Source organism: Lathyrus oleraceus, chromosome 3 (genome assembly GCF_024323335.1).
Source record: "Lathyrus oleraceus cultivar Zhongwan6 chromosome 3, CAAS_Psat_ZW6_1.0, whole genome shotgun sequence".
Lineage (NCBI taxonomy): Eukaryota > Viridiplantae > Streptophyta > Magnoliopsida > Fabales > Fabaceae > Lathyrus > Lathyrus oleraceus.
The window spans coordinates 524,901,055-524,911,949 of NC_066581.1; the positions used below are offsets into that span (position 1 = coordinate 524,901,055).

Genomic DNA, 10,895 nt, shown 5'->3' on the forward strand with positions numbered 1-10,895 from the left:
AACAATAAAATCTTTGATCAATCTTCTACAAAACACACTTCAAAACACAACAGTCTGGCGTCTGTGGCACAAGGCCTAGATGTCGTACTAACATGCTAGAGCATCGTACCCATCAGTGACATTTCTGTAGCTTCATATAACTTGAGCAAGTTAGACCAATCTTAAACACTTGGACACTTCTACAAATTGTTGTTTTGTTAAAATACAGCAAATTCAAAAGAAAAATTAAATAGAAACTACACTTGCTACTTTATCTCAAATAGAGTATTATTGTATTCACCTACAAGTAACATTTTTTTTATAACAAAACTATAACTAAGATGTTAAAAATAATAAGAATTATTATTATGATTATTATAAATAAATTATAAAAAAAACTATAAATTCAATATACCAAATATTGAAATAGTTAACCTTTCTTTTAAAAAAAATTATTTAATTAGAAACCTAACTAAGTGTCTGGTAAGAGATAATGACTGGTACATGTGGTTTGCTCAGAACCATTGAAACACCTTTGTCTTGCCACATTCCTCAATTCCGGTCCTTCCCATTTCCAAGAAATGACAAAAATCATAGAAATTTTCAATGTATCACCATCTTCACCACAAGAACTTCCTTCAGAAGCTTCACTTCCTCTTACATTCTTTGACATACTATGGTTAAGATTACCACCTGTTCAAAGAATTTTCTTTTATGAATTTCCACACCAACCTTCACTTTTCTTCAACACTTTTCTTCCTAAACTCAAACAATCTCTTTCTCTTGCACTTTTCCACTTTTATCCTCTTTTGGGTCATCTCATTTGGCCTATTGATTCTCACAAACCAATCATCAAGTACACCAAAGGCAACACTCTTTCACTCACACTTGCTGAATCTGATGCTGATTTCAATCTTCTATCTGGTAATAATTTCTGTGAAGCTACACAAGTTCATCATCTTTTATCTAGTTTGAGTATTTCACATGACCAAGCTTCTGTTCTTGCTCTTCAAGTTACTCTTTTTCCAAACACTGGTTTTTCAATTGGTGTCACTTCACATCATGCTGTTTTAGATGGTAAAAGTTCAACTTCTTTTATCAAATCTTGGGCTTATCTATGTAGAAGCCTTGAAATTGGTGATTCTGAACCAAAATCAAAATCAGAATCAGAATCACCCCTTTTGTTGCCACATGAATTTTATCCTTTTTATGATAGAAAAGTAATCAAGGATCCTAATGGATTTGAGGCAAAATATTTGAGTGATTGGTTAAAGCATGGTGGAACAAACAACAGAAGCTTAAAGGTTTGGGATCTTGAAGTTCCAGAAGACTCAGTTAGAGGGTTATTTCAATTATCTCGTTTGGATATTGAAAAACTTAAACAATTTATAGTGTCAAGACAAAAGGGTCTTAGGAATGAGAATAAAAATCTTCATTTGTCAACTTTTGTGGTATCTCTTGCATATGCATGTATATGCAGAGTGAAAGCAGACGAAAGCGAGAACAAAACTGTTAAAATTGCTTTCAGTGTCGATTGCAGGAACCGTTTAACTTGGCCTATTCCTGCAACATATTTTGGAAATTGCATTGGAGCAAGACTTGCAGCTGTTGGAACAAGTGAGTTATTGGGAGAAAATGGACTAACTGTGGCTGTTAAAGTTTTAAGTGAAGCTTTGGAAACTCTAAAAGATGGAGTGTTAAAAGGAGCTGAAAATTGGTCTTCTTGGTTACTTGATGGTGTTGTCAATGCTGATGTTAAAACATATGGTACTGCTGGTTCACCTAAATTTGAGGTTTATAGCACTGATTTCGGTTGCGGAAAACCAAAGAAAGTTGAAGTGGTTTCTATTGATAGAACTGGTGCGATTTCTATTTCTGATTGTAGAAATGGTGATGGTGTTGAGATAGGTTTTGTGTCTAAGAAAAAGGCAATGGAAACTTTTGCTTCTCTCTTTGTCAAAGGGATTGCATCTTGAGTTCCTTTATGTGTAAGTTTTGATTCAATTGCTTTGAAGGAAAATAAATTGTGTTGTTTTTCATTCTATAACTTATTTTCTCGTATGCTTTGAAGTGTAATAATTCTGAATAATTTGATAATTTATTATATCATATATTATAGTTTGAAATTATGTTCTCCGGATAATAAGATAATAAGATGTCAGACGTAACAATTAAATATATAATATAAATAACACATAATTTGATCATTCAATTCGGTTCAAAATCACCTAAGTTTTAAGGGAGTTAACCTAATAAAAAGAAATTCAATCTTAATAGTCACAATTATAAATTGGTCTGATTTAAACTCTCATACTTCAATACTTTTTTTCCTAATACTACTTGTTAACTTCGATTCAGGGTTCCCCCGAATATGACACCCCTCTAATTTTGACTCAAACACTTTTTCAAGTGGGTGGATAATTACAATAACATATGAATGATCGAATAAACTTACAACTCAAATACTCTATTCTCTTAATTTAGTATTAATACGCAAAAATAGAGTATTATACAAAAACAAACACAAGACTCGAAACAAATTAACATGTCAAGCTTAATAATGCAAAGTCTGAGTATTCACAATAAAAATGTCTCTTTAAATAGAAAAAATGGTCCAACTTTAAAGTTCATTAGGATTTAGATCCTGAAAGCGACTCAACATCTTAAAAGCGCAAGAAACCAATTTTCAATAATATTGATTTATAAAATTTTGATTGATTAAATCTTGAATAAAATAGAATTCCTCAAATTTAATCTTGCTAAAATAGGTTTCTAAATTATCCTTTCTTAATCCAAAACACGCATAAATGTCAAATCCTTGATTATATAAAATAAAATAAAAAACCTATAAAATGTTGGAATTATTCAAATTAGCTTACGAGTGAGTAACTTAGAGAAGGACAAGATGTCTCACTGAGCTAAGGACATTATGCTTAATATATGGTATTCTTACTAAAGTGTCTTGATCATATAGAAACATAATGTATCACATCTTGGCAGAACATCTTGCTTCACATATTATTTATAAAAACATTGTCAATCTTATGTAATAACAAATTCACCTTTGGCCAATTTTTCGGTAATTACATCATGTAAGATGTTAGACACAATCTAACAGACATTCTTTAAGACAGGTTTATCAAAATATTAGAGTGTGACGAAATTAAACAAAGAAAATGTTATCTTAAGAATTCATCATTTTCACGAGGAACCATATGATTGACAGAAAACTGAAGCATGTTAACTTAAGAGCACATCATCTTGATGAGAAACCATATGACTGATAGAAAACTAAAGACCAAAACAAATATATGTGCGAAAGAGCATGCATTCTTATACCCCTATTTTCTATAAATGGACAAAGGGAGGTAGTGTAATATCTAGCCCATTAAAGGAATAAAAAAAACTAAAAGAAACAACCCAACAGAGGGGAAAAAAAACAACTATTTAGCCCATTAAGGGAAACCACATCATCATAGAAAAGGATCCACACACAGGTAGAGAAAATAAACCAGAATTATGCCATATAAATGTCTTGCAAAGCAATTAATTTAAGGGCCAAAAAACAACTTCATCATTCATCATGTTGTTACTACTAGTCGTCATCATCATCAGAGACAAACTCGTTTTCCACATCTTCACGTATAACTTGTTCTTCATTTTCACCAGATGTCTCAGCAACCTTCTCAGCATCTTGACATTTTGTTTGAGATGTGGAAGCCACAAAAATTTTTGGATTCATCATTTTAATGAAACCATGAACCTTATTCTTCCACTACTACAAATAATGTATTTCATGAAAAAGCTTCTATCTCACCCAATAAAAAATCAGATTATAATGTCAAGGCACACTATGTTTTATTTATTTTTAAATAAGTAACACACATTCCCTCAGTTTCTAAATATAATGAGGGGGGAAATCCAGGACATGATTTGAATCACAACAAATGCAGTTTATGTTTTTATTTCTTTAAAAGTGGCGCCTTTATTTTTATTTTATTTTTTATTTTTAAATTAATGATTTATTCCTTTGTTTTTCTTTAATAACTGAGGGATTAGATAATCAGATTTTACCCTAACCTAACTTATATGTAGCCGCTCCAAACTTGTACGCATCATTCTTTGGGATGGATTGTAAGACAGAAAAAATCTTCAATGTTATTCTATCTTGAACAAAACATTTGTATGCTCTTGCAATCAATCTAACATAATGGTGTTTATGTTGTTGTTGTATTTTTGAAATAACCTTCATATGTTGTCAATAAAAGAAAACACTCCATAATTTATTTATTTCCTCGATTGACAATATTGGGAAATTTATTCCCAAGCATTTTCCATGAAATATTTGCTAAAGATAATGAAATCTTACATATCTCTAGGATGGATTGCAAGTGCAGAAAAAAATTCTCGTGGTTGGAACAGATAACATATCAGAAATTGGATGCATGTAACCCATTGAACATGAAAAGAATGTGCATAAAGGGTATACAAATAAATATGGATAACATCAAAGGTTTTTTTGTTATCCAATAATCCATTGTCAAAATCTAGATTTGTTTAAACTAACTATTTTCATATTTTGTGTGAACGATGTAATTTAAAAAAAAAAGCTTACTACGAACGATGTATTTTAATGTTATGTATGAATGATGTAATTTAAACTAAGAAATTTCGAAACAAATTTTGAAACAAGGCTAATATACCTCTTTGAATGAAGTCCGACTGCGAAGACTATGCAAAACACTTAGATTGTAACAAAGACTGAAGATACAGGTCGACATAAGAGATTACTAGATGGCTTCTTTATAACTGCAAGTTTTGTTTCTTCATGATGAGAACACGATTTGAAGGGCTAAAGGGTTTTTTTAAAAATTAGTTCTCATCAAGAATGGTTTTCGTAATAAGTGTTGAGAATATAGCAAGTGTGAGTAGCCACATTGGTTGGAATTGTGGAGACTTGAACATTTATAAGTGAGAGAATCCACTCACCTATCACCTTAAGGTTTTTGGTGAATATGTGTTGTGTCTCTAACAAAGGTGTTGCTCTAGAAAAGAAGTCTCACAATGTTGAATGCTCCCTAGTGAAAAACTCCCCCAACACATGGTATAAGAGTCTGGTTCGACTTTGTGGGAGATAAGGAGTTGGATTCAGTGTTGGATCTTGTTATAGAATGTGGGGGACTCACACTTGTGGTGGAGAATATTAGGTGCAAGTGTGAGTGGTTAAAGTCTCATATTGCCTATTAATGGGTATAATGTTAATTAATAAGGGAGAGAATTCATTTACCTAACACCTTAAAGTTTTTGGTGAATATGTGGTATGTCTCTCACAAAGTTGTTGCTCTAGAAAAAGAAGTCTCACAATGTTCAATGCTCCCTAGTTATAAACTCCCCCAAAAAATGGTATCATGAGCCTTTGGTTCGAATAAAGAGACCGAATTACTTGTACCAAAATGCCCAAGAAGTGGTGTCCCGTTAAAATCGAAATGCCCGTGAAGAGGTGTATCAAAATGCCCAGAAAAGAGGTGTCAACGGCGGTACAACTGTATGTGGACAAAAGAGTTTCCATTTGAGGGGGAACATTTTGTGTAACGCCCCGATTTTATGTAAATTATATTTCATAATTTAATTATGTGATAGTTGTGGTTGTGTTGTGTTGATTGGTGTTTTGATGTACTTTGTTACCTTTGGTGTGGGATAGTTGCCTTAGAATTATAGAAATTAAGGTATTGGAGAGTGTGTGAGCAAAAGTGTCGAAAGGGTGGTGTGGTGAGTAAAACTAATTAATTATATTATATATTATTTAGTTAATTAGTTAATATTGGTTGAATATTAATTTAATTAGTTAATTGAGTGGGATGTCATTATTATTATTATTTAATAGGTGAAAATTAATGATAATGGTAATAAGTTAATAAAATAATAAAAGGTGATTATTATTTAGATTAAATAATTAGATGTATTATCATTTGTTATTATTCTATTTAGTGGGATTAGTAATAATAATAAGAGTTATAACAAAAATAGAAAAGGGGATAGTGAGATAGAGATAGAGAACACGTAACAATTGCGAGAAAAGAGAAGAAACTGAGAAAGTAAGAAGAATGGGTTAGGGCTCAAGAATAGAATTCACCATTGTTGAAGGTCAAAGAATAAATTGCTAGGAACTCTAAGGTAAGGGTGAGATTTTGATTATCTAAGGGTTAACATGATGATGGTGGGTAGATTATTTCATGTAGGTTTTATGCTCTTCTTGTCTATATTCATTATCATTGTGATAATTGAAAATTGTTGAGTTGATCAATTACTTGTTGAATTGTGTGTGTGTGTGTATGAGTGTCCGATTCGAGTGTCGTTCAAAGCATCAGAAAGCTGAGAGTGTGTAATTTCATTTAAAATTAGTTTCAGTACCTGAAAATTCATATTTTTATGTGTGATGGTGTTGAAATTCATTGTAATGTTTATGTGGTAGTGTGACATAACCTTAAATGCATTGTTGTTGCTTGTTATGTTGAGTTGTATAACATGTGTATGATGCATGATGACCATTATTGGCGTTGTATATTGACTATGGTGGTGGGTCATTGTGCATGATGTTGTTGTTTCATGTATAATATGTTGCATGGATTCATGTTGTTGGACAAATGGTTCATTGTGTGGATTGAGCCGATAGACATTTTGGAGGTGATGGAACTAGTAAGTCGTTATCGGAGGTGATGGTAACGAATTAGTGGCTTTGATCCTAGGAGGTGAGGATCAAAGCGGTGGACCTGAGTGTTCACATATTGGTGCCATATGCATTGAGTCGAGTTGTTGAGTCTCATTGCATTGTACGTTGGTTGATTTGTTATTGTGTTAGATGGTTGATTATGTTTTCATTATGTCAGATGGTTGTTATTACGTTGTTATGTTAGATGGTTGTTATGTTGTTATCATGTTTGGATAGTTGTTGTGTTGTTTTTCCATATGAATAGTTGCAATGTTTCTATTATGTGTGGATAACTGTTGTGTGAATTATATGGAATTGTATTATGGAATAGGTGATGCGCATGTGATAATCAGATGCTTACTTATTATCATGCTTTACTTTATATAATTATGATATCTCACCCCTTCTGTTTGAATGTTGCCTCCACGTGGATAACATGTAGATAATCTGCACTAGGAGCTCAGATGAGTGGAAGATGAAGTCTTCCATTTTATTTTATTGTCAGCGTCTGCTCTGATGTGTAACATCGGGGAATTTGGAATCTTTTGTCTTTCGTTATGTTTTAACATTTCTTATAATGACATGCTATGTTGATGATGGATATGTGAGTTAACTGTTTTTTATTGTTGTTTCGCTGCTATTTAATAAAAGTTAACATTCAGACATTTAATTATTACTACTATTTTTATAAATATGAAGTGTTACATGTCTGTTCGGTTGGGCAGGTTGATTGCATGTTGTAGTGTAGCATCTTAAATTTCAGTTTGAATTGTTTTACTCAGATAAATGTTTGAAATTTACGTGGGGGAAAATTTAGGATGTTACATAGTGGTATCAGAGCGGGTATGTCTGTCCGGCCAAGTTGTTGAGTCGGTATGGTGTGACAGTTGAATATTATCGATGTTGTCTCTTTAACCATTATTACTGTTATTGGTGTGAAATAGAAAATGAATGGAAGAAACGACGCTTTTATTGCTACTACTTTGCAGGTTGTTGCTCAGGCTGTGTAGATTCAACCTAATGCTGGGGGGGAAATGATGAGTTCCGACATTTAGGGAATTTCCAGAGGAACAATCCGCCTATTTTCAAGGGTAGGTACGATCCTGATGGAGCAGAGACGTGGCTCAGGGAGATTAAGAGGATTTTCAGAGTGATGGATTACTCTGAAGCATAGAAGGTGCGATTCGATATGCATATGATAGCTGAGGAAGTTGATGACTGGTGGATCAACACTCGTCAAATGTTGGATGATGCAACTGAAGTTGTAACTTAGGCTGTGTTCCGCGGGGAATTTCTGAGAAAGTACCTTCCTAAGGTTGTTCGTGGGAAGACGGAGATTGAGTTTTTAGAGCAAAAGAAGGGTAACTTGTCGGTTACTGAGTATGCTGCCATATTTGTGGAACTTACTAAGTTTTGCCCTCATTACAGTGAGGCTACTACTGAGTCCTCAAAGTGTCTGAAAGTCGAGAATGGTTTGCGTCTTGAAATTAAGCAGGCTATTGGATACCAACAGATCAGGAGGTTTCCAGAGTTGGTGAACAACTATAGAATTTATGAGGATAATAGTAAGGCTCGGTCGGCTCACTACAAGGGGTTGAGCGAGAGAAGAGGAAAGAATAATATGAGTTGTGGGAAGCCATGTAGTGCTCTAGTTGATAAAGGTAAGTGGAGCGCTGCTGCTAGTAAGAGGCCAAGTGGGGGAGGTTCCCCTACTCCTCTGAATTGCTATAGGTGCGGTGAAATTGGATCATCGTGTCAGCTAATGCAAGAGTGATGTGAAGAAGCGTTTCAAGTGTAGGAATTCAAGACATCTGGTCGTATATTGTAAGGAGAATGTGGTGACTTGCTACAACTGTGGTAAACCAGGACATATCAGCACTCATTGTCCAAAGCCTAAGCAAGCTTCAACTAGAGGAAAGGCGTTCGCTCTGTCGGGGACTTAGACTTGCATTGATGATAGGTTGATCAGAGGTATATGTTATATTAATAATACCCCTTTGATTGTTATTATCAATACTAGTGCTACTCATTATTTTATTGTTGTTGATTGTTATCATACCCTAAAGTTCACCATACCCTTCACAATGATCATCTAGGTCACTAACCCTAATCATTTGCATATCCTGATAAGTATTCATCTCATCTACATATCCATAATATCATAGTACATTCCACTTGTATATGAAAATCTCAAAACCATGGATTCAAGGGTTTTTATCACATAGGGCATTGAATAGGAGGTGAGCCCTTCGTTCTGGTTGTCTTCATCGTGGAGGATAATGGAAACCCTAATTCATGGGTGTTGGATTGCGAGCATCATCAAGATCAATCAAGTCCTTAAAACCCCAGTTTCTGATTATGGCCATCATACCCTCATGTATACATTCAAGATTGAGATTCATTTGGTAATTCATTAAGCTTCATTGGTTTGTTCGACAATTCATCAGAGGTCTACTTGTTCATGATCTCCAAGGAGGTTACAATCTGTTGCTTGGTTAAGTATTCATTCGCTTGGTTTTGCTTGATTGGATTTAGTCTAGTAGCATGGCATATTTCATCTGACTTGAAGGTATAGTGTTATCCAGTAAAGTTTATTTTTCATTCATCCTATCAGTTCATTGCAGTCTATCAAGTCCATAGTCATTTCAGTTCATATCAGTTCACTTCATTTTCTTTCAAAGTCAATACATGTGTCATTTTCATTCACCATTGTCCATTTCCTCACAAGTATCCATGTTCATTACGAAGATTCCAACTTTTTGTCCATTTTTGTTACAGTTGACTTTTTGGTCAACTCACCACATACTCATCCCAAACCCTAATCTATATTTTCATTTCTCCATAATCCATTTTTGATTCACCACGATTCACTTTGAAACCAAAGTTATTTTTCAAGTCATAATCCATGTGCATGTTCATTTTAGCCATTTGTAACTATGTTCACTTTACACCTTTTTTTTCTTCAACCATTCTCCATTTAAAACCAATTACACTATCCATTCAACATTTAATTTCATAAACCATTTGATTCAATTCAATTTCAATTATAATACCATACATAAGCATCACATGAACCATTAACACAACCATTTTTCAAGCCAAATTCCAAACATAAATTCCAACATAAACCATCACATGTTCATTCAAAAATCCAATTACATACATACATTTTCATTCCCAAATCACACACAATTCCAAAACTACACTGCACTTCCAAAATTACACATTCATGTAACAACTATATATTTTCATATATTTCAACTTCAAATTACAACCATAACCATTACATCACCATACAAATCCATTCCAAAATTATACATGATTCCAATTACAATCAATTTCAAATTACAACCATTCATTTCAATACATATTACATTCCAAACTACAAAATGTATATTCAAATTACAGTCCAATTACAACGTTTTCACTAAAAAAATACAATAATCCACAATACAATTTCGAGCATTCCACAAGCCAAACCAACCCCTTCATAGCCATGAAAACCATTAACCTGAAAAGAAAGCAAAGTTCTAACAAGTTGTTTTCAAGCTTTGTACATCCATCTTCATGTGTGCATCATCCCTACAAAATAATTCTAAAGAATGCTTTGTCATGAACCACATTTCAAGCAACCACATGTTAACATAACATACTTCTAGCATTGATCCGCTGTCGCGCGCGGATCAAAATTGAGTTATTTTAAAAACGTAGTATATCGACAATGACTCAAATCGTCTCTCAAGGATTCTTGATTATTACTAACCAAAGGTAAATCGATTTAGGGGGGGGGGGGTTGGATTCAGGATCGATTAAGGAAAAAAAGCGATTATTAAATAAGTGATTATTGAAATAAGCTGTTATGAAATAGGTGATTATAAAACAAATGGATTCACTGTGTCACGTTCAACTTATCATCGATTGCTACAACTACAGCTTCTATCTTATTTGAACACAATATCATTCAACAAGCGTGATCGACAATGTAAGGTATATATTCTTATTGTCGGACTAAGCATACGGTTATAGATATCGCAAATTTAACGGTTAAGTAGAGTTGAATTGCGATCAAAAGTCAAGAACATATATCATTCAAATTTATCCAACAATATTACATGGAAATCGGATTAAGCAAACAACAATCATATAATATTATTGAAAGGAATAAAATTCTAATTGCAATTATAACAATCTCAAAGTAGTGAACCTG

The 10,895-nt window shown here is 33.4% G+C and overlaps 2 protein-coding genes across 2 annotated transcripts; both read left to right on the forward strand.

Moving 5' to 3' along the window:
- The first annotated feature begins 442 nt into the window (after nucleotides 1-442).
- LOC127128657 (phenolic glucoside malonyltransferase 1) lies at nucleotides 443-7,239 on the forward strand. The gene is made up of 2 exons (XM_051058024.1): nucleotides 443-1,967; nucleotides 7,131-7,239. The coding sequence occupies exon 1, from the start codon at nucleotides 561-563 to the stop codon at nucleotides 1,953-1,955; it is 1,395 nt and encodes a 464-aa protein (XP_050913981.1). The 5' UTR covers nucleotides 443-560; the 3' UTR covers nucleotides 1,956-1,967; nucleotides 7,131-7,239.
- Nucleotides 7,240-7,474: 235 nt separating this feature from the next.
- LOC127131971 (uncharacterized) lies at nucleotides 7,475-8,462 on the forward strand. The gene is made up of 3 exons (XM_051060842.1): nucleotides 7,475-7,531; nucleotides 7,633-7,677; nucleotides 7,962-8,462. The coding sequence occupies exons 1-3, from the start codon at nucleotides 7,475-7,477 to the stop codon at nucleotides 8,460-8,462; spliced, it is 603 nt and encodes a 200-aa protein (XP_050916799.1).
- The last annotated feature ends 2,433 nt before the right edge of the window (nucleotides 8,463-10,895 follow it).

What these genes read in the sequence shown, in the direction of transcription:
- LOC127128657 (XM_051058024.1), top strand. Translation starts at nt 561, where the DNA reads ATGACAAAAATCATAGAAATTTTCAATGTATCACCATCTTCACCACAA.
- LOC127131971 (XM_051060842.1), top strand. Translation starts at nt 7,475, where the DNA reads ATGTTTGAAATTTACGTGGGGGAAAATTTAGGATGTTACATAGTGGTA. An exon ending in ACATAGTGGTATCAGAGCGG is followed by an intron (nt 7,532 to 7,632) that starts GTATGTCTGTCC and finishes GGTGTGAAATAG; the next exon opens with AAAATGAATGGAAGAAACGA. An exon ending in TTATTGCTACTACTTTGCAG is followed by an intron (nt 7,678 to 7,961) that starts GTTGTTGCTCAG and finishes GTTGTAACTTAG; the next exon opens with GCTGTGTTCCGCGGGGAATT.